The sequence below is a fragment of the Ammospiza caudacuta genome, chromosome 30 (genome assembly GCF_027887145.1).
Source record: "Ammospiza caudacuta isolate bAmmCau1 chromosome 30, bAmmCau1.pri, whole genome shotgun sequence".
NCBI lineage: Eukaryota > Metazoa > Chordata > Aves > Passeriformes > Passerellidae > Ammospiza > Ammospiza caudacuta.
The window spans coordinates 5,023,614-5,048,505 of NC_080622.1; the positions used below are offsets into that span (position 1 = coordinate 5,023,614).

General features: G+C 55.9%; 8 protein-coding genes across 8 annotated transcripts; 5 read left to right on the forward strand and 3 right to left on the reverse strand.

The window, feature by feature from the left end:
* Positions 1-3,114: 3,114 nt before the first annotated feature.
* LOC131569445 (claw keratin-like) lies at positions 3,115-4,577 on the reverse strand. Its single transcript, XM_058821658.1, has 2 exons — positions 4,541-4,577; positions 3,115-3,983 (listed from the first exon to the last, which is right to left on the reverse strand). Exon 2 carries the CDS (start codon positions 3,960-3,962, stop codon positions 3,570-3,572), a length of 393 nt encoding a protein of 130 aa, XP_058677641.1. The 5' UTR covers positions 3,963-3,983; positions 4,541-4,577; the 3' UTR covers positions 3,115-3,569.
* Positions 4,578-5,768: 1,191 nt separating this feature from the next.
* LOC131569580 (claw keratin-like) lies at positions 5,769-6,605 on the forward strand. The gene is made up of 2 exons (XM_058821813.1): positions 5,769-5,905; positions 5,991-6,605. The coding sequence occupies exon 2, from the start codon at positions 6,012-6,014 to the stop codon at positions 6,345-6,347; it is 336 nt and encodes a 111-aa protein (XP_058677796.1). The 5' UTR covers positions 5,769-5,905; positions 5,991-6,011; the 3' UTR covers positions 6,348-6,605.
* A 1,552-nt stretch (positions 6,606-8,157) lies between these two features.
* Positions 8,158-9,406, reverse strand: LOC131569451 (claw keratin-like). The gene is made up of 2 exons (XM_058821663.1): positions 9,378-9,406; positions 8,158-8,997 (listed from the first exon to the last, which is right to left on the reverse strand). Exon 2 carries the CDS (start codon positions 8,974-8,976, stop codon positions 8,500-8,502), a length of 477 nt encoding a protein of 158 aa, XP_058677646.1. The 5' UTR covers positions 8,977-8,997; positions 9,378-9,406; the 3' UTR covers positions 8,158-8,499.
* A 1,318-nt stretch (positions 9,407-10,724) lies between these two features.
* LOC131569449 (claw keratin-like) lies at positions 10,725-11,685 on the forward strand. The gene is made up of 2 exons (XM_058821661.1): positions 10,725-10,753; positions 10,846-11,685. Exon 2 carries the CDS (start codon positions 10,867-10,869, stop codon positions 11,341-11,343), a length of 477 nt encoding a protein of 158 aa, XP_058677644.1. The 5' UTR covers positions 10,725-10,753; positions 10,846-10,866; the 3' UTR covers positions 11,344-11,685.
* Positions 11,686-14,283: 2,598 nt separating this feature from the next.
* Positions 14,284-15,531, forward strand: LOC131569456 (claw keratin-like). The gene is made up of 2 exons (XM_058821671.1): positions 14,284-14,306; positions 14,692-15,531. The coding sequence occupies exon 2, from the start codon at positions 14,713-14,715 to the stop codon at positions 15,187-15,189; it is 477 nt and encodes a 158-aa protein (XP_058677654.1). The 5' UTR covers positions 14,284-14,306; positions 14,692-14,712; the 3' UTR covers positions 15,190-15,531.
* Positions 15,532-18,070: 2,539 nt separating this feature from the next.
* LOC131569391 (claw keratin-like) lies at positions 18,071-19,332 on the forward strand. Its single transcript, XM_058821589.1, has 2 exons — positions 18,071-18,106; positions 18,493-19,332. The coding sequence occupies exon 2, from the start codon at positions 18,514-18,516 to the stop codon at positions 18,988-18,990; it is 477 nt and encodes a 158-aa protein (XP_058677572.1). The 5' UTR covers positions 18,071-18,106; positions 18,493-18,513; the 3' UTR covers positions 18,991-19,332.
* A 1,187-nt stretch (positions 19,333-20,519) lies between these two features.
* On the reverse strand, positions 20,520-21,385 carry LOC131569392 (claw keratin-like). The gene is made up of 2 exons (XM_058821590.1): positions 21,249-21,385; positions 20,520-21,163 (listed from the first exon to the last, which is right to left on the reverse strand). Exon 2 carries the CDS (start codon positions 21,140-21,142, stop codon positions 20,807-20,809), a length of 336 nt encoding a protein of 111 aa, XP_058677573.1. The 5' UTR covers positions 21,143-21,163; positions 21,249-21,385; the 3' UTR covers positions 20,520-20,806.
* A 1,284-nt stretch (positions 21,386-22,669) lies between these two features.
* Positions 22,670-24,137, forward strand: LOC131569466 (claw keratin-like). Its single transcript, XM_058821680.1, has 2 exons — positions 22,670-22,708; positions 23,259-24,137. The coding sequence occupies exon 2, from the start codon at positions 23,280-23,282 to the stop codon at positions 23,670-23,672; it is 393 nt and encodes a 130-aa protein (XP_058677663.1). The 5' UTR covers positions 22,670-22,708; positions 23,259-23,279; the 3' UTR covers positions 23,673-24,137.
* The last annotated feature ends 755 nt before the right edge of the window (positions 24,138-24,892 follow it).

The following is a 24,892-nucleotide window of genomic DNA, read 5'->3' on the forward strand; positions in this document are numbered from 1 at the left end:
GCATCTCTTACTCGGGGTTTACTCACTGTCAGGGCTTGCCTCAAGTGTTTTTCCCTCCCTTGCAGCCTGGCCTCCCTCCTCTCCAGCCCCAAGATGACTTTCTGGTACCAGCGGCAGTGTGAGGAACCCTGCTACTCCCCCTGCAGCTACGGCACCGTCTGCAGCACCCGCAGCTACGACTGTGGCAGCCCTTGCGGCTACCAGGGCTACTACGGGAGGCTCTGTGGCTACCGCGAGTACTGCCCGAGCTTCAGCACCCGCTACTGCTCGCCCTACTCCTCCCGCTACTTCCAGAGATACTCCTACGGCAGCTGCTACCCCTGCTACCAGTGCTGAGCCCAGCCCGGGCAGGGAAAACCCCAAAACCCGCCCTGAAGGCTCCTGGCTGGATTGATTTTACTCCTGGGTGGATTTTGCTCCTGGCTGGATTTTGCTCCGTCTCAGCTCCGGTTCCCTGAGGGTTAGGGATCTCTTCCATGATGTTATTCTGATTAATTAGCTTATTTTTGTTGTTCCTTCTCTTTCGGGATGAGGTTTTTGTGTGTCCCGAGGAGCTGGCTGTGCTGACAGCTCTGCTCCTCTCCTACACCAGCTTTACTCCCCAGACCTCTGCTCTGGGGTGTAGCTACTCCTCAGTGTATGATGATGTGATCCTCCTGTGCTACTACCAGCTGTAACTTCTTACTGTCATTAAAAGATTTTGCATCACACCGCTGCCTTCTGTTGTGTTTTAATGTTCTTTATAATGATATATACATTAGTAAAAAAAAAAATGTATATGCTAACTATATATATATGTATACTTCCCCAACGTTCCTCCAAAACTCTTTTTTCTCCCCTTTTTTCTCTGCTGTGTCTCTCAGCCCTCCCTGGGTTTAGTGCAGTAAAGGAAACTGGGTTTAATGTTTCTTTACAAATCCCTCATTTATGGCTCTTTCCCAGCTGTGTTTAGTGTGATGCAAAACCACTCAGAAAATTAATTCCAAATCCCTAATTTCCTAGGAAATATTTGAAAATATTCCTTTAAATTTGCTTTGGGTGTGCAGGTTGGGACACAACAGCAGCTATAAATCACTGAGGCACCTTCTGGCTGCTAATTAATTAAAATTTGGGGGATAATACCAGAAATTGGGAGAAAACTTCTTTTTCTGCAGTGCTTTTGTGCTGGTCCTGCCTTGGATTTTCCCATCTTTTCAGATGGAGAGATCTGATCTGTTACACAACAGAAAAAAATCAATTTTTAGAGCAGAAAATGTCACTTTCCAGAGCAGAAATTTTCATTTTCCATTCACTCCAGGCTCTGTTGAAATGACACTGGAACTGTGAATTTCCCAGGCTGTTCCACCACGTCCTGGGGAGTAGGAGCCACTCAAATTATTCATCGCTGAGGTGTCTCAGAGTCTGGGCTCAAAAGATCAATTAAACCCTCGAACCTTCATTGTGAGCTTAATTACTGCTCTTGGAACAGACAGAGACAATCCCAGAATCCCAGAATTTGGGTGGGAAGGGACCTCTGGAGACCTCCCCACCACAGGAACAGAGCTGGATTGGGCTCAGCGCAAAATATGAGTGCAAAACCCATGGAAAACCTTTCCCAGTAAAAGTGGGGGTTGTGTTTCCAGCAAATTTCAGGCTAGAAATAATAAAAAAAAAAAAAATCCAAAGGCTTTTGATGAATTTTGATGAATTTATCCATTCAGACACCCAGCTCAAGTCACTGCTCAAGCTGTATCCTGGTCTCTAAATTCAGCTGCAGCTGGTCATAATTTTAATATTTTGTCTAATTATCTCTAATCAAAAAAGTCTGCGAGTTACAAATTCCCAAATAAAAACTGGAAAGCTTTCTGTGTCTCAGGGTGCACAAGTGAGACCACGTGAGAATAAAATAAATTAATAAATTCTGCTGTCTCAGCCCTGATTTGACTACTTTAACAAGGGTTAAAGAATTAAAATTAATGGAATTTTAACATATTTTGCTCACTCCAGAAAGTCTAAGGATAAAATTAGCAATAAATCCAGATTTGGAGGATGAAGAGACAAAGCAGTTCACTGTCATGGTTATTTGTGCAGAGCCACACTTGAATGGAAAGTTTCAAAGGAATAAAATAAATTCTGACTAAAGCCAACATTGAACTGCCTCAACTCGTACCTTTGAAGTGACTCTTTTTCAATAATGAAGCAGCAGAGAATTGTGCTTTTAATAGATTAATAACAGCTTATAAATACATAAAACAGCGTCTGAACTGCTGCTTTGAACTGCCAAAATTAAGTGAAGACATTGTAACTTTTTATTGAAGGACCACAAAGGAATAAAAAAATCAATTGATACTTTTCCCTTCAAGTCTTGGAATAGGGGTAATGACTCATTTCCATCCTTTGTGTGCTGCAAAAGGAAAATGTGAGAGCTGACGAGGATCTCACAGACCTTGTTCATTCATGGATGATAAATGTGGGGCCTTGGGCTTCATTTGGGGAAGAATTTCATCCTGGGAAGGGTGATCAGGACTGGAAGGGGCTGCCCAGGGAGGTTTCGGGTCCCCACCCCTGGAACTGTCCAAGGAACAAGTGGAAATGTCATTGGACCCCTGGGTGGGGTGACCTGGTGGGGATTGGCCAAAGATTGGATGATGATTTGTAGATTTTAAAAACCAGAATGATTCTGGGATTCTGTGAATATATCCCAGCTCAACACAGACCATCAGAAGAGCAAACCCAGAAAAACCAATCGAAATCCAAGTGATTGCAGCAATGCAGAATCTTTATTGTGAATGAAAAGCCCACAGGTGCTGTCAGACTGATGGGAGAGGAGGTTTAGGTGGGACATTGGCCAGGAATTCCTACCTGTGAGGGTGAAGAGGTCTTGAGATGGATTTCCCAGAGAAGTTAGGGCCACCCTACCCTGATAGGGTCCAAGACCAGGTTGGACAGGGTTTGGAGCAGCCCAGGACAGTGGAAGGCGTCCCTGCCCATGGCACAGTGTGGAATGGGAGGAGTTTCAAGGCCCCTTCCAAACCAAACCCTCCTGTGATTCCACGATAGGACATTCCACACCATCCCTCAGAGACTCATTTACGGCCAGGATGAAGAAATCCATGAAAAAAGCAAATATTTCATGCAATGCAGATTCTTTATTTTGAGTTAAAAAGCCCACAGGCGCTGTCAGCGAGAGACAAACCAGCAACGTTGCGATGGAAACATGAAAATCCCAAGGCAGCAGCAGCAGCGACGCACAGCCCAGGGCTGTGCCCCAGAGATTGCCCCTTGCCAGGGCAGCACCGGGGCTCGGGGCTGGGCAGAGCAGGGCAGAGCCTCAGCCGAGGCTGGGCACAGCTGGCTGGGGGCGCAGAGGGGGAGCAGCTTTTGGAGGCAGCGCTGGGAAGGCCAAAGGCGCCGGCCTGGGCTCTGCAGGGTCACACGGCAGGGACAGGGACCCTGCAGCTCCCGGGGCTGCCGGGCCGGCCCTGAGCAGGGGCTGCAGCTTCAGCCCGGCTCAGGGGGCACAAGGCAGCAGGGGCTGCTGGAGGAGCCCGCGGGCAGGGGCAGCGCTGAGCTCCGACGGGGTTTGGGCTTTAGCAGGGCCCGCAGGAGCCCCCGAAGGAGCGGGAACCACGGCCACAGCTGCCATAACCCCCATAGCTGCCATAACCCCCATAGCTGCCATAACCCCCAAAACCTCCATAGCCCCCAAAGCCCCCAAAGCCCCCATAGCCCCCAGAGCCCCCACGGCTCCCAAAGGCGCCCCCAGAGCCGGCTCCCACGTAGGGAGCTCCGGCCGAGCCCACGGCGCTCTGCTGCGGGAAGGAGCTGAGGATGGGCCCGGGGAAGGTGATCACTGAGGCCGGGGGCTGGATGACCACCGTGGAGTCGGGGCACTGCCGCACACAGGGCTCGTTGCAGGTGTCAGCCAGAGGGGCCGGGGTGGCCACGCCGCAGCTGGGGACGCACAGGCTGGAGCAGGACATCCTTCGGTTTGGTTGGTAGAGCTGCAAGACAAGGCATGGACAGGGCTCACACCAAGGACTCAGCCCAAAGCCCAGCTGCTGCTCTCGCCCACCTGGAGCCCATGTGCCAGGACTCACTCTGGCTCATCCCAGGCCTTCTGATCGAAGCCCCATTCCCTCCAAATTCCTGCTCACATCCCCTGCTGCCCTCACCATCCCTGAGTCTTGCTTGCCCGTGGCAATGAAGAAAAATTCCCTCATCCCAACCACCAGGCTCCCCAAGGCTTTGAGCCCGCTGGTGGAACCCCAGCCATCCCAGCTCTGCCCTGGGACAGCTGCTGGAGCTCAGGGACAGAGAATCCTTGGGAAATCCAGAGGCAGAGATTCCTTGGGAATTCCACAGGCAGAGATTCCCTAGGGAATTCCACAGGCAGAGATTCCTTGGGAATTCTACAGCCTGAGATTCCTTGGGAATTCCACAGGCAGAGATATTGCCCAGAGAATCCAGAACCGGAGATTCCTTGGGAAATCCACAGGCAGAGATTCCCCGGGGAAGGAGCAGAGGAGGAAGAGAGGACAGAGGGAAGACTCGGACTCACCACAGCGATCAATGAGCAGATTCAAGTGAGGAGAGCGAGATGGAGCCCTGTGGAGCTCTCAGACCTTTTATACACTCCAGAGTGCCTGGGGCACCCTCCAGGGGGTGGGGGCAAACTCCAGTAATTAGGAATTCAAGCAGACAAATTAAATGGCCCAGCTAATGATGGGGAATAGTTGTTTGTCATCTTCTTTTTGGAGATATTGCTGTGCAAATATGCCTGGATGGATGGGATGAACAGCAGTGGCCCATCATTACATGACAGACACGGTGCTGCTGGAACTCGACTGACAGCCCCAATAAACCCAGGTTTGTCCCTAATCCCTAACTTTGCTTACAAAGAATCCTTTGGACATTGTAGTGCCCAGCCTGTCCTGGTACACGGCCAGGGCTGGTCTGGCTCTGGGGGGTTCAACCAACACCCCCTGTGTCAGATCTTGGGGCCACCAGAACAATGCAAATCCCCAGGAGGGTTCAACTAGGACCCAGTTTGCAGCCACGTGGCCGGAGGAACCACAGGGAATTTTCAGGTGACCCATGCTGTCCCCTCTGTTATGGCTGATGAAGGCTTTGCCCCAACACTCTCCCCTTCCCTGGTAGTTTGGTGTTCCACCAGTGGGATATGCCCCCTATGTGAGGCCATCAAGGGAAAAGGGGACATAGAAAACACAATGTTCTCCAGAACCCGGCAAACCTTACTCTAACACGAACATTTGCCTAACCTAACCCTAACCCTAACCCTAACCCTAACCCTAACCCTAACCCTAACCCTCACCCTAACCCTAACCCTAATTCTAACAATTCACATACGGATCAGGGGACCCCAAAACCTGGCCGTGAACATTTTTGCTGGCACTGGCAGTGGGTGGGATTTGGGAGACACCCCGAGAGTGGCTTCTGCTTTGCCCAAGCTGCGGCTGCCTCTGTTTACGAGCCAGTAAAAGGGCGATAATGACAGGGGTGATGGCTGGGGCAACGCTTCCAAGCTGCTGCAAGATGCCAGGAATTGTTCTTTGTAAGCAAAGTGAGGGATTAGGGACAAACCTGGGTTTATTGGGGATGTGAGCTGAGTGAACTCCAGTAGCACCGTGTCTGTCATGTAATGATGGGTCATGGCTGTCCTGGCAAGCTCCTCTCTCCTGTCCACTCCTTTCCGCACCAATGTCCACAATGCGGAGGGGGGATGACAGAATTTTTCAGCGTCCCTTCACTTTATGGAGTGTCTCAGTGTGAATTCGTAATTACTGGAGGGGGGATCTGTCCGCACCCCCAGACGATGCCCGGGGCTCTCTGGGATGTATAAAAGGGCCGAGCTCCCTGCACAGCTCCATCCACATTTCTCCACTTGACTCTCCTCATCAACCGGGTAAGAGCAGCTCTCCGAAGCCTCTTGGGCATCTCTGTCTCCTTCCATGCAATTCCTCCCTCACACTTTTGCCTCTTTTTTCCAGAAGCCTTTCCAAGACTCAAGGATGTCCTGCTGTGTCCCCAGCTGCGGCGTGGCCACCCCGACCCCTCTGGCTGACACCAGCAACCAGCCCTGCGTGCGGCAGTGCCCCGACTCCACGGTGGTCATCCAGCCCCCGGCCTCGGTGGTCACCTTCCCCGGGCCCATCCTCAGCTCCTTCCCGCAGCAGAGCTCCGTGGGCTCGGCCGGAGCTCCTTTCGTCGGAGGCGGCTTCGGCGGCTCCTCCGGACGCCGTGGCGGCTCCGGAGGCTCCGGTGGCTTTGGGGGACTCGGAGGTTATGGAGGATTTGGAGGTTTTGGGGGCAGCTGCGGAGGCTCCAGAAGCTGCGGGCCCTGCTAAGTGCCAGCGCCATCCCTGATCCAGAAGAGCTCCAGGAACGCGCACAGCCCATCCCTGCACGCCAAGGCCCGAAGCAAAGACACACCGACAGACCGACAGACAGAGAGACAGATAGACGTCCCCGGGTCCCTTCCAGCCCCTCTCGGAGCCCTGTAGCGATCGTTGCCCGCTCCCGGCACGGCCCCAGCTCGGCTCCTGGTCTGCCCGTGTCCCCCCACCCCCGGGGCACGCGGGGAGCGCTCGGCCAGGACCCCGCTCCGCTGCCGCCCCCCTACCCCGCACGACAATAAAAGCTGCCTCGCATTGCAATGCTCACTGCTTCTCTCGGCTGCTCTTTGCTACACACCCTCTGCCCAACCCGGCCTGGAGGGTTCCGGGAGGGTCCCGGGAGGGTTCAGGCAGCCCCGCTTGGACATGGTGGGTCAGAAGCCCCCGACAGCTGCCCGGGCTCCTCCTGCCCGTCCTTGGCCACGCCAGCCCCGCAGCAGAGTCCCCCCGAGCCGGACCCTGCCCAGTCCCTGGAATGCGGTCTCTGCCCATCCCTGCCCCGCTCCTGCCCGCTCCGGGCTCCTCTCTGCAGCCCCAAAGGAGCCCCGGGCACACCGCCAGCCCCCTGCCCTTGGGACACCCCCCGAGGGATGCCTGGAGCCCCAGGGCTGTGGGGATTGGGGTGTGAGTGGAGCCCCCCGAGGGATGCCTGGAATCCCAGGGCTGTGGGGATTGGGGACGAGTTGAGCCCCCCGAGGGATACCTGGAATCCCGGGGATGTGGGGACTGGGGAGTGAGTGGAGCCTCCTGAGGGACCCGGTGATTTGCAGGAATAAACACGCTCTAAAACTTTTGGAAAGTTGTAAAGCTGGTATGTTTGTTACAGCGCTGGACGCGTGTGGGAATCGTTTCTCTTAATAGGACACACGTACATCTGGGAACACCAAATCCTTTTTTAATGCTCTCTCAAATACATATCCATGCAATTTTATAATAGGTTGATACATATTCATTTTGCTGATTTTCTGTGACTTTTGACGCTAATTTTTTCCTTTATCGGAAAGAATTCTTCGGTCATTTTGTCCCTGCTTTCCACAGCAGCATCTCTGTTTGTTTCAGAGTTCAATGGGGCAGAGTAGGAAATAATATTGTCTACAATGGATCGACAAGAACTTAAAGAAAATATGAAATCACAATACCAGGGTGTTTTTGGTGTTAATTAGGGAAGAAATTTTCAGGCATATCGATACGCAATAGAAGGGACATCAGGGGGATGGGAACTCAAAGCTTCTGCTCAAGAACTCCCCTGGACTGAACCCTGTGGTCATTCCATGGCGTGGAGAGGACACTGGGCAAGATCTGCTTGGGTCTGTCTCCTCCCTTCCCAGCTGCCACCACCTCCAGCTGGACATGCCAGGACACCTGGGACATGCAGAGCTCATCGTGCAGTTCCCTGCACATTTCCATGAGACCGAGGAATCCCAACCCTGTGTGGGAGAGGATTTACAGAGGTTTCTGTAAGCCAGAGAGAAGTTTGAGAAGAGGATCCATGTTCATGGAAGAGTTTCTGTAAAGCCCTCGTGGCCCTTTCCCATCCTCAGTGAGGGTTTTGGGTTTTCTGCATTTCCTGCTGCTGGGAGAGCTGGGAGACCACAGGAATGGGAGCCTCCCAGAGCCAGCAGGGTCTGACATCCCCAGCTGGGACACACAGAGCCAGCTGTGCCCGGGCTCCAGAGCAATGCCCAGGGGCATTGAAACAGCACACACCCAGGAAATTAGACAGTGCGAAAAAGGCAAGATGAAGGAAAACCAGGAGTCAACATTTCAATGCAAGACAGCTTTTATTGCAGGGGGAGGGCAGGAGGGGCTGGGCAGAAGAGCAGGGTCATGGCCAAGGGCATCCCATGGCCTGGCCCTGGGCACAGCCAGGTCAGCAGCAGCAGCCCCAGGAGAGGCTCTGGGACCACCAGGGCACCAGGAGCCCCTGGGAGATTCTCAGGAATGACAGGGACAAGGCAGAGGTGCTTCCCAAGCTGGCACCAGGCACCCAAGGTGCAGAGCCCGGCCATGTCCAAAGGGTTTTGGTCCACAGAGCGTTGGGTCAGAATGTGCCGGGGTTTCTCCTGGAGCTCTTCTTGGTCTGAGGCCGCGCTGGGGCTGGGGCTTAGCAGGGCCCGCAGTTGCCATTGAGGTAGCGGTGGCCGCTGCTCCAGCCACCGTAGCCGCAGTTGCCAAGGCCTCCATAGCCCCAGCCTCCGTAGCCTCCGCATCCCCAACCGCCGTAGCCTCCACGGCCTCCATAGCCCCAACCCCCATAGAGACCACGGCTTCCATAGCCCCAGCCTCCATAACCTCCATACCCGCCAAGGGCTCCGTAGCCCCCATAGCCCCCGTAGCCCCCACGGCTCCCAAAGGCGCCCCCAGAGCCGGCTCCCACGTAGGGAGCTCCGGCCGAGCCCACGGCGCTCTGCTGCGGGAAGGAGCTGAGGATGGGCCCGGGGAAGGTGATCACCGAGGCCGGGGGCTGGATGACCACCGTGGAGTCGGGGCACTGCCGCACACAGGGCTCGTTGCAGGTGTCAGCCAGAGGGGCCGGGGTGGCCACACCACAGCTGGGGATGCACAGGCTGGAGCAGGACATCCTTTGGTTTGGTTGGTAGAGCTGCAAGACAAGGCATGGCTATGGCTCACACCAAGGACTCAACCCAAAGAGCAGCTGCCCGTGTTCCAGGACCCACTCTGGCTCATCCGAGGCATTCGTAACTGCTCCCCATTCCATCCAAGCTCCTGCTCACATCCCCTGCTGTCCTCACCATCCCTGAGTCTTGCTTGCGATTCGGAATTAAGAAGACTTTGACATACAAACGAGGAAAGTCCTCAAGCTTCCAAAGCCCTTGGTCCCCTGATAGAACCCCAACTATCCCAGCTGTGCTCTAGGAGAGCACGAAGAATCCACAGCCAAAGGTTCCTCCAGAAAGCCCCAAAGATTCCCTGAGAAAGCCAGGGATGAAGAAGGAAAGAGGAGGGAAGGCTTGGACTTACCAAGGTGATAAGGCGAGTCAAGCGGTGGAAGGTGGATAGAGCTCTCTGGAATCCTTGGACCTTTTATACATCTCCCAAAGGGCCTGGGGGCATCATGAAGGGGAGCGGTGGCAAAAAATCCAGGTAATTAGGAATTCATGCTGACAAGATCATCAAAGAGATAATGATGCAATACAATTATACACCTCAACATCAGGGAGATTGGTGTGGAAACGTGCCCCGGACCAATGGGAGGTGATGGGAGGAACACCTGTGGCCCATTATTAGGTGACAGACCCTGCTCCGTCCCTAATCCCTCGCTTTCCTTACAAAGAAACCCGAGCATCCTTTGGGACATGGCTGTGCCCATTCCTGCCACCCTGACCCCCAGTCCCCCATGGCCCTGAGCCAGCTGTGCCCAGCTGGTTCTGTCCTGGGCCAACGCCAGTCCCAGTCTGGCTCTGGGGGACTTGACCAACACCCCCTCTGTCAGGCTTTAGGGCCAGCTGGGCAATTCAAACCCTCCAGGAGGGCCCCAGCAGGACCTAGCTTGCAGAAATGGGGCCGGAGAGGCCACAGGGACCCTTCAGCTCATCCCATTGTTTCCTCTCTGACACGGTTGTCCCAGGCTGTATCCCCATGATTTACACCTTCCCTGCGGTTTGGGGTTCCAACAATGAGATCTGTACCCCTCTGTGGGGGCACTAGGGGAAAATCGGACATGGTAAACACAATGTTCTCCAGAACTTCTTAACCCTAACCCTAACCCTAACCTTAGCCCTAAACCCTAACCCTAACCCTAACCCTAACCCTAACCCTAATTCTAACAATTCACATACGGATCAGGGGACCCCAAAACCTGGCCATGAACATTTTTGCTGGCACTGGCAGTGGGTGGGATTTGGGAGACACCCCGAGAGTGGCTTCTGCTTTGCCCGAGCTGCCGCTGCCTCTGTTTACCAGCCCGTAAAAGGGCGATAATGACAGGGGTGATGGCTGGGGCAGCGCTTCAAAGCTGCGGCAAGATGCCGGGAATTGTTCTCTGTAAGCAAAGTGTGGGATTAGGGACAAACCAGGGTTTATTGGGGATGTGACCTGAGTGAGCTGCAGCAGCACCGTGTCTGTCATGTAATGATGGGTCATGGCTGTCCCTCCCGTCACTTCCTTCATGTCCAGGACACGTTTTCACACCTGTGTCCCCAAGGAGGGGATGTCATGGAATTATCTTGCAACATTATCTCTCTGATGAAGCTTGTCAGCCTGAATTCCTAATTACTTGGGGTTTTTTTGTGCCACCCCCTTTCCTGAAGCCCCAGGCTCTCTGGGGTGTATAAAAGGACTGAGCTCCTTGCACAGCTCCATCCACACGTCTCCATTTGACTCCTCTCATCACTTGGGTAAGTGCAGTTCTCCGAAGCTTCTTGGGGAACTCTCTCTGGGAAATTCCTTCCTCACACCTTTACCTCTTTCTTCCCTGGGTGTTTTCCAGAAGCCTTTCCCGATCTCAAAGATGTCCTGCTCCAGCCTGTGCATCCCCAGCTGCGGCGTGGCCACCCCGGCCCCTCTGGCTGACACCTGCAACGAGCCCTGTGTGCGGCAGTGCCCCGACTCCACGGTGGTCATCCAGCCCCCGGCCTCGGTGATCACCTTCCCCGGGCCCATCCTCAGCTCCTTCCCGCAGCAGAGCGCCGTGGGCTCGGCCGGAGCTCCCTACGTGGGAGCCGGCTCCGGGGGCGCCTTTGGGAGCCGTGGGGGCTACGGGGGCTATGGGGGCTACGGAGCCCTTGGCGGGTATGGAGGTTATGGAGGCTGGGGCTATGGAAGCCGTGGTCTCTATGGGGGTTGGGGCTATGGAGGCCGTGGAGGCTACGGCGGTTGGGGATGCGGAGGCTACGGAGGCTGGGGCTATGGAGGCCTTGGCAACTGCGGCTACGGTGGCTGGAGCAGCGGCCACCGCTACCTCAATGGCAACTGCGGGCCCTGCTAAGCCCCAGCCCCAGCGCGGCCTCAGACCAAGAAGAGCTCCAGGAGAAACCCCGGCACATCCTGAACCGACACTCTATGGACTCAAACCTCTTGGGCATGGCCGGGCTCTGCAGCTCGGAAGCCTGGTGCCAGCTTGGGAAGCACCTCTGCCTTGTCCCTGTCATTCCTGAGCATCCCCGAGGGGCTCCTGATGCCCTGGTGGTTCCAGAGCCTCTCCTGGGTCTGCTGCTGCTGACCTGGCTGTGCCCAGGGCCAGGCCATGGGATGCCATTGGCCATGACCCTGCTCTTCTGCCCAGCCCCTCCTGCCCTCCCCCTGCAATAAAAGCTGTCTTGCATTGAAATGTTGACTCCTGGTTTTCCTTCATCTTGCCTTTTTCGCACTGTCTAATTTCCTGGGTGTGTGCTGTGCTGTTGCAATGCCCCTGGGCAGTGCCCTGGAGCCTAGGTACAGCTGACTCTGTGTGTCTCAGCTGGGGATGTCAGACCCTGCTGGCTCTGGGGAGCTCATCCCCACCAGCTCCCTGTGTTCTCCAAGCAGCAGGAAACACAGAAAATCCCAAAGCCCTCACTGAGGATGGGACAGGGCCCTGAGGGCCTTGCAGAAACTCTTCCAAATCCTCAGCCCAAGCAGCAAAGCTGACATCACCACTAGGACTGGGCTGTCTTGGTTGAGATGGTCACAATACAAATAACACTCCATTTTCAGACGGCTTCAAACCATTCTTATTACACCATGCATGCTTTTATGCATTCTTAGAAAACTCCTAAATTTACACTTATTGGTCACAACAGAAAAACCAAGTGCTCATTAGAATTGGCAGTTGCAAGTTTCTCTTATTTCTCCTTCTTTCTTTTTTGGTTTCTGTGTCAAGGACCTTGGTAGGAAATTCTCTCAGGGATGAATACAGCTCCTCTTCTCAAACTTCTCTCTGGCTCACATAAATCACTGTAAAACCTTTTCCACACAGGGCTAGGACTGGTCAGTCACATGGAAAGGTGCAGGGAGATGCACCATGAGCTCTGCATGTCCCAGGTGTCCTGGCATGTCCAGCTGGAGGTGGTGGCAGCTGGGAAGGGAGGAGACAGATCCAAGCATTTCTTGCCCAGTCTCCTCTCCATGCCATGGAATGACCACATGGTTCTGTCCCGTGGAGCTCTTGGAGCAGGAGCTTTGAGTTCCCACCCCCCTGAGGTACCTTCTATTACGTATTTATCTGTCTGTAAATTTCTTCCCTTATTAACATCAAAATATGTAACCTTGAACTCCCAGGGTTTGAGATTACATATTTGCTTTATGTTTATATAGGTCCATTTTAGACAATATTATTTCATACTCTGTCCCCTTGAGCTCTGAAACAAACAGAGTGGCTACTACAGAAAGCAGGGTTAAAATGACCCAGAAATTCTTTCTGATAAAGGAAAAAATTATCGTCAAATGTCACACAAAATCAGTAAAATGAATATGCATGAACCTATTGTAAAATTGCATTCATATGTGTTTGAGACGGATATTAGAAAGGACCTGGAGTTCCCAGAAGTACACACGTCCTATTAAGAGAAACGATTCCCGCATGAGTCCAGTGCTGTAATAAACATACCAGCTTTACAACTTTCAAAACCTTGTAGAGTTTGTTTGTTTCCTCAAACCACCGGGTCCCTGGGGGGCTCCACTCGCCCCCCATTTCCCCATGGCACCAGGGCTCCCAAGGGGAGGGGGCTGGTGGTGGGCCCAGAGCAAAGAGCAGCCGAGAGAGGCGGTGACCATTGCAATGCGAGGCAGCTTCCATTGCCGTGCGGCGCAGGGGGGCAGCATTGGAGCGGGGCCCCAGCCGAGCGCTCCCCTCGTGTCCCGGGGGTGGGGAGACACGGGCAGAGCAGGAGCCGAGCTGGGGCCGTGCCAGGAGCAGGCAGCGATCGCTGCGGGGCTCCAAGAGCAGCTGGGGGATGTCTGTCTGTCTGTCTGTCTGTCGGTGTGTCCTTGCCGTAGGCCTTGGTGTGTGGGATGGGCTGTGCGTGTTCCTGGAGCTCTTCTGGATCAGGGATGGCGCTGGGGTTTAGAAGGACCCGCAGCTTCTGGAGCCTCCCCAGCTGCCCCCAAAACCTTCGAATCCTCCATAACCTCCTAATCCCCCAAAGCCACCGCAGCTGTAGGTTAGGGTTAGGGTTAGGGTTAGGGTTAGGGTTAGGGTTAGGGTTAGGGTTAGGGTTAGGGTTAGGGTGAGGGTAAGGGTTAGGAGATTCTGGTGGACCTTGTGGTTTCCATGTCCCAGTTTCCCTTGATGGCCCCACAGAGGAGGCAGGTCCCACTGGTGATAATCCAAACCCCCAGGGAAGGTGGAGATCAGTGGGACAGAGCCCTCGACGCTCATGACACAATGGACACCACTGGAGGAGCTGAAATGTCCCTAAGGCCCCTCTTGCTCTGTTTCTGCAAGCTGGGTCCTACTTGAGCCTTCCTGGAGGGTTTGCATTGTCCAGCTGGCCACAAGTTCTGACGCAGGGGTTGTTGGTTGAAGCCCCAAAGCCAGACTGGCTTTGGCCGTGCACCAGGTCAGGCTGAGCTGGGCACGCTTGCCTCAGTGGCGCAGGGGGGTTGGGGCACAGAGTGGGTGGGATGGGCACAGCCGTGTCCCAAATATGCTCGGGATTCTTTGTAAGCAAAGCGAGGGATTAGGGACAGAGCAGGGTCTGTCACCTAATAATGGGCCACAGGTGTTCCTCCCATCGCCTCCCATTGGTCCACGGCACGTTTCCACACCAATCTCCCTGATGTTGAGGTGTATAATTGTATTGCATCATTATCTCTTTGATGAACTTGTCAGCATGAATTCCTAATTACCTGGATTTTTTGCCACCGCTCCCCTTCATGATGCCCCCAGGCCCTTTGGGAGATGTATAAAAGGTCCAAGGATTCCAGAGAGCTCTATTCACCTTCCACCGCTTGACTTGCCTTATCACCTTGGTAAGTCCAAGCCTTCCCTCCTCTTTCCTTCTTCATCCCTGGCTTTCTCAGGGAATCTTTGGGGCTTTCTGGAGGAACCTTTGGCTGTGGATTCTTCGTGCTCTCTTAGAGCACAGCTGGGATAGTTGGGGTTCTATCAGGGGACCAAGGGCTTTGGAGGCTTGAGACTTTGCTAGTTTGGATGTCAAAGTCTTCTTAATTCCGAATCGCAAGCAAGACTCAGGGATGGTGAGGGCAGCAAGGGATGTGAGCAGGAATTTGAAGGGAATATGGTTTGGATCAGAATGCCTGGGATGAGCCAGAATGAGTCCTGGAACACAGGGGAGAGCAACTGGGCTTTGGGTTGAGTCCTTGGTGTGAGCCATGGCCATGCCTTGTCTTGCAGCTCTACCAACCAAACCAAAGGATGTCCTGCTCCAGCCTGTGCATCCCCAGCTGTGGTGTGGCCACCCCGGCCCCTCTGGCTGACACCTGCAACGAGCCCTGTGTGCGGCAGTGCCCCGACTCCACGGTGGTCATCCAGCCCCCGGCCTCGGTGGTCACCTTCCCCGGGCCCATCCTCAGCTCCTTCCCGCAGCAGAGCGCCGTGGGCTCGGCCGGAGCTCCCTACGTGGGAGCCGGCTCCGGGGGCGCCTTTGGGAGCCGTGGGGGCTACGGGGGCTATGGGGGCTACGGAGCCCTTGGCGGGTATGGAGGTTATGGAGGCTGGGGCTATGGAAGCCGTGGTCTCTATGGGGGTTGGGGCTATGGAGGCCGTGGAGGCTACGGCGGTTGGGGATGCGGAGGCTACGGAGGCTGGGGCTATGGAGGCCTTGGCAACTGCGGCTACGGTGGCTGGAGCAGCGGCCACCGCTACCTCAATGGCAACTGCGGGCCCTGCTAAGCCCCAGCCCCAGCGCGGCCTCAGACCAAGAAGAGCTCCAGGAGAAACCCCGGCACATCCTGAACCGACACTCTATGGACTCAAACCTCTTGGGCATGGCCGGGCTCTGCACCTTGGGTGCCTGGTGCCAGCTTGGGAAGCACCTCTGCCTTGTCCCTGTCGTTCCTGAGCATCCCCGAGGGGCTCCTGGTGCCCTGGTGGTTCCAGAGCCTCTCCTGGGTCTGCTGCTGCTGACCTGGCTGTGCCCAGGGCCAGGCCATGGGATGCCCTTGGCCATGACCCTGCTCTTCTGCCCAGCCCCTCCTGCCCTCCCCCTGCAATAAAAGCTGTCTTGCATTGAAATGTTGACTCCTGGTTTTCCTTCATCTTGCCCTTTTCCCACTGCCCAAATTCCTGGGTGTGTGCTGTTTCAATGCCCCTGGGCATTGCTCTGGAGTCCGGGCACAGCTGGCTCTGTGTGTCCCAGCTGGGGATGTCCAACCCCGCTGGCTCTGGGGGAGTCATCTCCCCTAGCTCCCCATGGTCTCCCAGCAGCAGGAAACTCAAGACATCCTCAAATCCCTCACTGAGGATGGGAAAGTGCCTGGAGGGCCTTGCAGAAACTCTTCCAAATCCTCAGCCCAAGCAGCAAAGCTGACATCACCTCTGGGACTGGGCTGTCTTAGTTGAGATGGTCAAACACAAATCAATACTCCATTTTCAGAATGCTTCAAACCGTTTGTATTATACTATGCATGCTTTTGTACATTCTTACAAAACTCCTAAATTTACACTTATTGGCCACAAGAGACAAACAAAGTGCTCATTGCAATAGGCACTTGCAGGTTTCTCTTTTTTCTCCTTCTTTCTTTTTCAGTTTCTATGTCCAGGACATTGGTAGGAGATTCCTTCAGAGGTGAACATGGCTCCTCTTCTCAAACTTCTCTCTGGCTCACAGAAGTCACTGTTAAACCTTTTCCGCACAGGACTGGGACTGGTCAGTCACATGGAAAGGTGCAGGGAAATGCAGGATGAGTTCTGCATGTCCCAGGTGTCCTAGCATATCCAGCCGGAAGTGGTGGCAGCTGGGAAGGGAGGAAACAGACCCAAACAGATCTTGCCCAGTCTCCTCTCCATGCCATGGAATGAGCACAGGGTTCAGTCCTGTGGAGCTCTTGGAGCTGAAGCTTTGAGTTCCCATCCCCTTGACATCCCTTCTACTGCCTATTGATCTGTCTGAAAAAATTTATTCCCTAATTAAGACCAAAAACACCCTGGGTTTGAGATTTCGTATTTGTTTTAAGCTCATATAGATCCATTTTAGTCGATATTATTTCATACTCTGTCCCCTTGAACTCTGATACAGAGATGCTGCTATGGAAAGCAGGGTCAAAATGACCCAAGAATTCTTTCTGATAAAGGAAAAAATTATCGGCAAATTTCACACAAAATCAGTAAAATGAATATGTATGAACCTATTGTAAAATTGCATGGATATATATTTGAGAGGGAAATAAAAAAGGATCTGGAGTTCCCAAAGGCACACATGTCCTATTAAGCGAAACAATTCCCACACGCATCCAGAGCTGTACTAAACATATCAGGTTTACAACTTTCAAACTGTTGCAGAGTTTGTTTGTTTCCGAAAATCGTCGGGTCCCTCAGAGAGCTCTACTCGCCCCCCAGTCCCCATGGCCTGGAGACTCCAGGCATCCCTCAGGGGTGTCCCAAGGGCAGGGGGCTGGTGGTGGGCCCAGAGCAAAGAGCAGCCAAGAGAGGCAGTGAACATTGCAATGTGAGGCAGCTTCCATTGCCGTGCGGGGCAGGGGGGTGGCAGCGGAGCGGGACCTCGGCCAAGTGCTCCCCGTGTGTCCCGGGATGGGGGGGGGGACATGGGCAGAGCAGGAGTCGAGCTGGGGCCGTGGCGGTAGCAGCCAGCGATCGCTGCAGGGCTCCGAGAGAGCGGCCTGGGGATGTCTGTCTGTCTGTCGGTCTGTCTGTCGGTGTGTCCTTGCTTTGGGCCTTGGCGTGGGGGGATAGGCCGCAGGCACTCCCGGAGCTCTTCTGGATCATGGATGGCGCTGGTGCTTAGCAGGGCCCGCAGCCTCTGGAGCAGCCACAGCTGCCCCCAAAACCTCCGAATCCTCCATAACATTCGAATCCCCCAAAGCCACGGGACCTTTGGGTTAGGGTTAGGGTTAGGGTTAGGGTTTGGGGATTCTGGTGGACATTATGTTTTCCATGTCCCCGTTTCCCTTGATGTCCCCACAGAGGAGGCAAATCCCACTGGTGAAACCCCAAACCCCCAGGGAAGGTGGAGATCAGTGGGCCAGGGCCCGTGACCCGCATGACACAATGGACACCACTGTAGGACCTGAAGGGTCCCTACGGCCCCTCTGGACCTGTTTCTGCAAGCTGGGTTCTGGTGGAGCCTTTCTGGAGGGTTTGCATTGTCCAGGTGGCCCTAAAGCCTGACACAGGTGATGTTGGTTGAATTCACCACAGACTGGCCCTGGCCGTGCACCAGGTCATGCCCAGCTGGGCACGGCTGTCTCAGTGGTGCAGGGGTCTGGGGCACAGAGTGGCTGGGATGGGCACAGCCGTGTCCCAAATATGCTCGGGATTCTTTGTAAGCAAAGCGAGGGATTAGGGACAGAGCAGGGTCTGTCACCTAATAATGGGCCACAGGTGTTCCTCCCATCGCCTCCCATTGGTCCACGGCACGTTTCCAGACCAATCTCCCTGATGCTGAGGTGTATAATTGTATTGCATCATTATCTCTTTGATGAACTTGTCAGCGTGAATTCCTAATTACCTGGATTTTTTGCCACCGCTCCCCTTCATGATGCCCCCAGGCCCTTTGGGAGATGTATAAAAGGTCCAAGGATTCCAGAGAGCTCTATCCACCTTCCACCGCTTGACTCGCCTTATCACCTTGGTAAGTCCAAGCCTTCCCTCCTCTTTCCTTCTTCATCCCTGGCTTTCTCAGGGAATCTTTGGGGCTTTCTGGAGGAACCTTTGGCTGTGGATTCTTCATGCTCTCCTAGAGCACAGCTGGGATAGTTGGGGTTCTATCAGGCGACAAAGGGCTTTGGAAGCTTGAGGACTTTGCTAGTTTGGATGTCAAAGTCTTCTTAATTCCGAATCGCAAGCAAGACTCAGGGATGGTGAGGGCAGCAAGGGATGTGAGCAGGAATTTGAAGGGAATATGGTTTGGATCAGAATGCCTGGGATGAGCCAGAATGAGTCCTGGAACACAGGGGAGAGCAACTGGGCTTTGGGTTGAGTCCTTGGTGTGAGCCATGGCCATGCCTTGTCTTGCAGCTCTACCAACCAAACCAAAGGATGTCCTGCTCCAGCCTGTGCATCCCCAGCTGTGGTGTGGCCACCCCGGCCCCTCTGGCTGACACCTGCAACGAGCCCTGTGTGCGGCAGTGCCCCGACTCCACGGTGGTCATCCAGCCCCCGGCCTCGGTGATCACCTTCCCCGGGCCCATCCTCAGCTCCTTCCCGCAGCAGAGCGCCGTGGGCTCGGCCGGAGCTCCCTACGTGGGAGCCGGCTCCGGGGGCGCCTTTGGGAGCCGTGGGGGCTACGGGGGCTATGGGGGCTACGGAGCCCTTGGCGGGTATGGAGGTTATGGAGGCTGGGGCTATGGAAGCCGTGGTCTCTATGGGGGTTGGGGCTATGGAGGCCGTGGAGGCTACGGCGGTTGGGGATGCGGAGGCTACGGAGGCTGGGGCTATGGAGGCCTTGGCAACTGCGGCTACGGTGGCTGGAGCAGCGGCCACCGCTACCTCAATGGCAACTGCGGGCCCTGCTAAGCCCCAGCCCCAGCGCGGCCTCAGACCAAGAAGAGCTCCAGGAGAAACCCCGGCACATCCTGACCCAACGCTCTGTGGACCAAAACCCTTTGGACATGGCCGGGCTCTGCACCTTGGGTGCCTGGTGCCAGCTTGGGAAGCACCTCTGCCTTGTCCCTGTCATTCCTGAGAATCTCCCAGGGGCTCCTGGTGCCCTGGTGGTTCCAGAGCCTCTCCTGGGGCTGCTGCTGCTGACCTGGCTGTGCCCAGGGCCAGGCCATGGGATGCCCTTGGCCATGATTCTGCTCTGCTGCCCAGCTCCTCCTGCCCTCCCCCTGCAATAAAAGCTGTCTTGCATTGAAATGTTGACTCCTGGTTTTCCTTCATCTTGCCTTTTTCCTGCTCTCCAATCTCCTGGGTGTGTGCTGGGCCATTGCAATGTCCCTGGGCAATGCTCTGGAGCCCGGGCACAGCTGGCTCTGTGTGTCCCAGCTGGGGACATCCAATCTCCAATCCCACGGCCCTGGGGCTCCAGGCATCCCTCGAGGTGTGTCCCAAGGGCAGGGGGCTGGTGGTGGGGTTTGGGTAAGGCTTAGGATATGTATTTGAGAGGGAAATAAAATGGATCTGGAGATCCCAGAGGTACGTGTGTCCTATTAAGAGAAACGATTCCCACATGCCTGCAGTGCTGTAATAAACATACCAGCTTTACCACTTTCAAGAAGATGTAGAGTTTATTTCTGCAGATCACCGGATCCTTTGGGGGCCTCCACTCCTCCCCCAATCCCCACGTCCCTGGGGCTCCAGGCATCCCTCGGGGAATGTCCAAAGGGCAGGGGCTGGCGATGGCGTTAGCGTAAGCTGTAGGATATGTATTTGAGAGGGAAATAAAAAAAGATCTGGAATTCCCAGAGGTACACATGTCCTGTTGGGAGAAACGACTCCCACAAGCGTCCAGCGCTGTAATGAACATACTAGCATTTTTACAACTTTCAAAAAGTTGTAGAGTTTTTTGTTTCCACAAATCACCAGATACCTTGGGGGGCTACACTCGCTCCCCAGTCCTCCCAGCCCCAGGGCTCCAGGTATCCCTCAGGGGGCTCCACTTGCCCCCCAATCCCCACAGCCCTGGGATTCCAGGTATCCCTCGGGGGGCTCCACTCACACCCCAATCCCCACAGCCCTGGGGCTCCAGGCATCCCTCGGGGGGTGTCCCAAGGGCAGGGGGCCGGCGGTGTGCCCGGGGCTCCTTTGGGGCTGCAGAGAGGAGCCCGGAGCGGGCAGGAGCGGGGCAGGGATGGGCAGAGACCGCATTCCAGGGACTGGGCAGGGTCCGGCTCGGGGGGACTCTGCTGCGGGGCTGGCGTGGCCAAGGACGGGCAGGAGGAGCCCGGGCAGCTGTCGGGGGCTTCTGACCCACCATGTCCAAGCGGGGCTGCCTGAACCCTCCCGGGACCCTCCCGGAACCCTCCAGGCCGGGTTGGGCAGAGGGTGTGGAGCAAAGAGCAGCCGAGAGAAGCAGTGAGCATTGCAATGCGAGGCAGCTTTTATTGTCGTGCGGGGTAGGGGGGCGGCAGCGGAGCGGGGTCCTGGCCGAGCGCTCCCCGCGTGTCCCGGGGGTGGAGGGACACGGGCAGACCAGGAGCCGAGCTGGGGCCGTGCCGGGAGCGGGCAACGATCGCTACAGGGCTCCGAGAGGGGCTGGAAGGGACCCGGGGACGTCTATCTGTCTCTCTGTCTGTCGGTCTGTCGGTGTGTCTTTGCTTCGGGCCTTGGCGTGCAGGGATGGGCTGTGCGCGTTCCTGGAGCTCTTCTGGATCAGGGATGGCGCTGGCACTTAGCAGGGCCCGCAGCTTCTGGAGCCTCCGCAGCTGCCCCCAAAACCTCCAAATCCTCCATAACCTCCGAGTCCCCCAAAGCCACCGGAGCCTCCGGAGCCGCCACGGCGTCCGGAGGAGCCGCCGAAGCCGCCTCCGACGAAAGGAGCTCCGGCCGAGCCCACGGAGCTCTGCTGCGGGAAGGAGCTGAGGATGGGCCCGGGGAAGGTGACCACCGAGGCCGGGGGCTGGATGACCACCGTGGAGTCGGGGCACTGCCGCACGCAGGGCTGGTTGCTGGTGTCAGCCAGAGGGGTCGGGGTGGCCACGCCGCAGCTGGGGACACAGCAGGACATCCTTGAGTCTTGGAAAGGCTTCTGGAAAAAAGAGGCAAAAGTGTGAGGGAGGAATTGCATGGAAGGAGACAGAGATGCCCAAGAGGCTTCGGAGAGCTGCTCTTACCCGGTTGATGAGGAGAGTCAAGTGGAGAAATGTGGATGGAGCTGTGCAGGGAGCTCGGCCCTTTTATACATCCCAGAGAGCCCCGGGCATCGTCTGGGGGTGCGGACAGATCCCCCCTCCAGTAATTACGAATTCACACTGAGACACTCCATAAAGTGAAGGGACGCTGAAAAATTCTGTCATCCCCCCTCCGCATTGTGGACATTGGTGCGGAAAGGAGTGGACAGGAGAGAGGAGCTTGCCAGGACAGCCATGACCCATCATTACATGACAGACACGGTGCTACTGGAGTTCACTCAGCTCACATCCCCAATAAACCCAGGTTTGTCCCTAATCCCTCACTTTGCTTACAAAGAATCTTTTGGGACAGGGCTGAGCCCAGCCCGGCCGTGTCTCTGTGGCAGCCGTGCCCAGCTGGGCCTGTCCTGGGCCAGTCTGGCTCTGAGTTAATTGGCCAACATCCCCTGGGCCAGTCTGGCTCTGAGGGGCTCAGCCAACACTCCCTGGGCCAGACCTCTCGGCCAGCTGGGCAATCAAGAGGAGAGCTTGGCCAGGACCCAGGCTGGAGGGTCTGAGTGGTTCTGGATCTGCTCTCTGCTCTCCTGCTCCTCTCTGTAGATCTCTCCTTACTTGTTTATCCCACTCCTGATCCCACCCGTGTCACACCCATCTGTGTCTGGATGGATCCTTGATGGAGCTTCATCTGACATGGGATCTCCCTTTCTGCTTTTTGCATCATCATCAGCTGAATTGGGGCCTTAACAAATCCTCCAGTGGCACCAAAATCCCTTTGGGATTCTCCCTCCCAGAACCCTCCATGCCCAGCCCTGTGCCCAGCCCTGTTCCATGTGGGATGACCCTCCTCGGGCAGGACATGGCTGTCTGTCTGTCTGTCTGTCTGTCCGTGGTCCCCCCAGCCTGCCCCACTCCAGGACTCTGTTCCTGTGCCCTCCCCTGCCATGTTTGGCGTTTGGGATGCGCCCCGCGTGGGTGGGATGGCTTCTCCCTCCCGGCGTCCCTATTTAGCAGCCCATAAAAAGGATTAATGACAGATTAAGTGCCGGCTGTGCCATTTCAAAGCGCTCCTGAGTGATGCCCAAAACTCCCGTGCATAAGCAAAGAAGGGGATTAAGGACATGTCATGTCGGGGTTTATTGAGGCTCTGATCTCAGCTTCAACAACAAATCATCTTACACACAGTGATTGGTCATGGTCTGTCCCTACAGGGCCTGGTGGCTCTCCAGGGCACCTTTACTCGTTCTGGCCTCAATTAATACAGATGTTATTACCTCATGTTTCAGTTTGTGTCATGAGGTTTGTCCGCTTGAATTCCTAATTACTGGAGTTTGCCCCCACCCCCTGGACGGTGCCCCAGGCACTCTGGGGTGTATAAAAGGTCCGAGAGCTCCACAGGGCTCCATCCTGCTCTCCTCACTTGAATCTGCTCATTGATCACTGTGGTGAGTCCGAGTCTTGTCTCCATCCTCTTTTCCTCTTCTGCTCCTTCCCCAGGGAGTCTCCACCTGTAGAACTCCTAAGGAATCTCTGCCTCTGGATTTCCCAAGGAATCTCTGGCTGTGGATTTCCCAAGGAATCTCTGGCTGTGGATTTCCTAAGGAATCTCTGCCTGTGGATTTCCCCGGGAATCTCTGGCTCTGGATTTCCCAGGGAATCTCTGCCTGTGGATTTCCCAAGGAATCTCTGTCCCCTGAGCTCCAGCAGCCATCCCGGGCCAGAGCTGGGATGGTTGGAGTTCCACCAGCGGGCTCAAGGCCCCGGTGAACCTGGTGGTTGGGATGAGGGAGTTTTCTTCATTCCCATGGGCAAGACTCAGGGATGGTGAGGGCAGCAGGGGATGTGAGCAGGAATTTGGAGGGAATGGGGCTTGGATCAGAAGGCCTGGGATGAGCCAGAATGAGTCCTGGCACACGGGCTCCAGGTGGGCGAGAGCAGCAGCTGGGCTTTGGGCTGAGTCCTTGGTGTGAGCCATGGCCATGCCTTGTCTTGCAGCTCTACCAACCAAACCGAAGGATGTCCTGCTCCAGCCTGTGCGTCCCCAGCTGCGGTGTGGCCACCCCGGCCCCTCTGGCTGACACCTGCAACGAGCCCTGTGTGCGGCAGTGCCCCGACTCCACGGTGGTCATCCAGCCCCCGGCCTCGGTGGTCACCTTCCCCGGGCCCATCCTCAGCTCCTTCCCGCAGCAGAGCGCCGTGGGCTCGGCCGGAGCTCCCTACGTGGGAGCCGGCTCTGGGGGCGCCTTTGGGAGCCGTGGGGGCTCTGGGGGCTATGGGGGCTTTGGGGGCTTTGGGGGCTATGGAGGTTTTGGGGGTTATGGCAGCTATGGGGGTTATGGCAGCTATGGGGGTTATGGCAGCTGTGGCCGTGGTTCCCGCTCCTTCGGGGGCTCCTGCGGGCCCTGCTAAAGCCCAAACCCCGGCGGAGCTCAGCGCTGCCCCTGCCCGCGGGCTCCTCCAGCAGCCCCTGCTGCCTTGTGCCCCCTGAGCCGGGCTGAAGCTGCAGCCCCTGCTCAGGGCCGGCCCGGCAGCCCCGGGAGCTGCAGGGTCCCTGTCCCTGCCGTGTGACCCTGCAGAGCCCAGGCCGGCGCCTTTGGCCTTCCCAGCGCTGCCTCCAAAAGCTGCTCCCCCTCTGCGCCCCCAGCCAGCTGTGCCCAGCCTCGGCTGAGGCTCTGCCCTGCTCTGCCCAGCCCCGAGCCCCGGTGCTGCCCTGGCAAGGGGCAATCTCTGGGGCACAGCCCTGGGCTGTGCGTCGCTGCTGCTGCTGCCGCCTTGGGATTTTCATGTTTCCATCGCGATGTTGCTGGTTTGTCTCTCGCTGACACCATCTGTGGGTGTTTCATTCATAATAAAGAATCTGCATTGCACAAATTATCTTTTTTTGTAATGGATTTCTTCATCCTGGCTGTTAATGAGTCTCTGACTGAGGGATGGTGTGGGATGTCTGATCATGGAATCACAGGAGGGTTTGGGTTGGAAGGGACCTTGAAATTCATCCTATTCTAACCCCTGCCATGGGCAGGGACATTTTCCACTTTCCCAGGCTGCTCCAAGCTCTGTCCAACCTAGTCTTGGACCCTGCCAGGGATGGGGCAGTCCCAACTTCTCTAGGAAATCCATCCCAGGCCCTCTTCACCCTCACAGGGAGGAATTCCTGGCCAATGCCCCACCTAAACCTCCTCTCCATCAGTCTGATGTCTGATGCCTTTGTCCTGGCACCCCATCCTTTGGGAATTTTCTCTCCCCATGTTTCTCATTGCCCCTTCAGGTCCTGAAAGACCACAATTGGGTCACCCCAAAGCTTATCCAGGCTGAACCATCCCAGCTCTCCCAGCAGAGCTGCTCCATCCCTCTGATCCCATCCTGGAGCCTCCTCTGGGCTCTCTCCTCTCCTCTCCCTGAGAGCATTTTCCGAATGCTCCTGGAGCCCTGGCAGCCTCAGGAATGTGCCCATTCCCTGTGGAACCTGGGCAGTGCCCAGCACTCTCTGAGGGCCCTAAAATCCATCCTAAACCTCCCCTGGCACAGCTTCCTCCCATTCCCTGTGGAACCTGGGCAGTGCCCAGCAGCCTCTGGGGGAAAAATTTCACTGATATCCCATCCAAACCTCCCCCCTTTTTTTTCTTTTT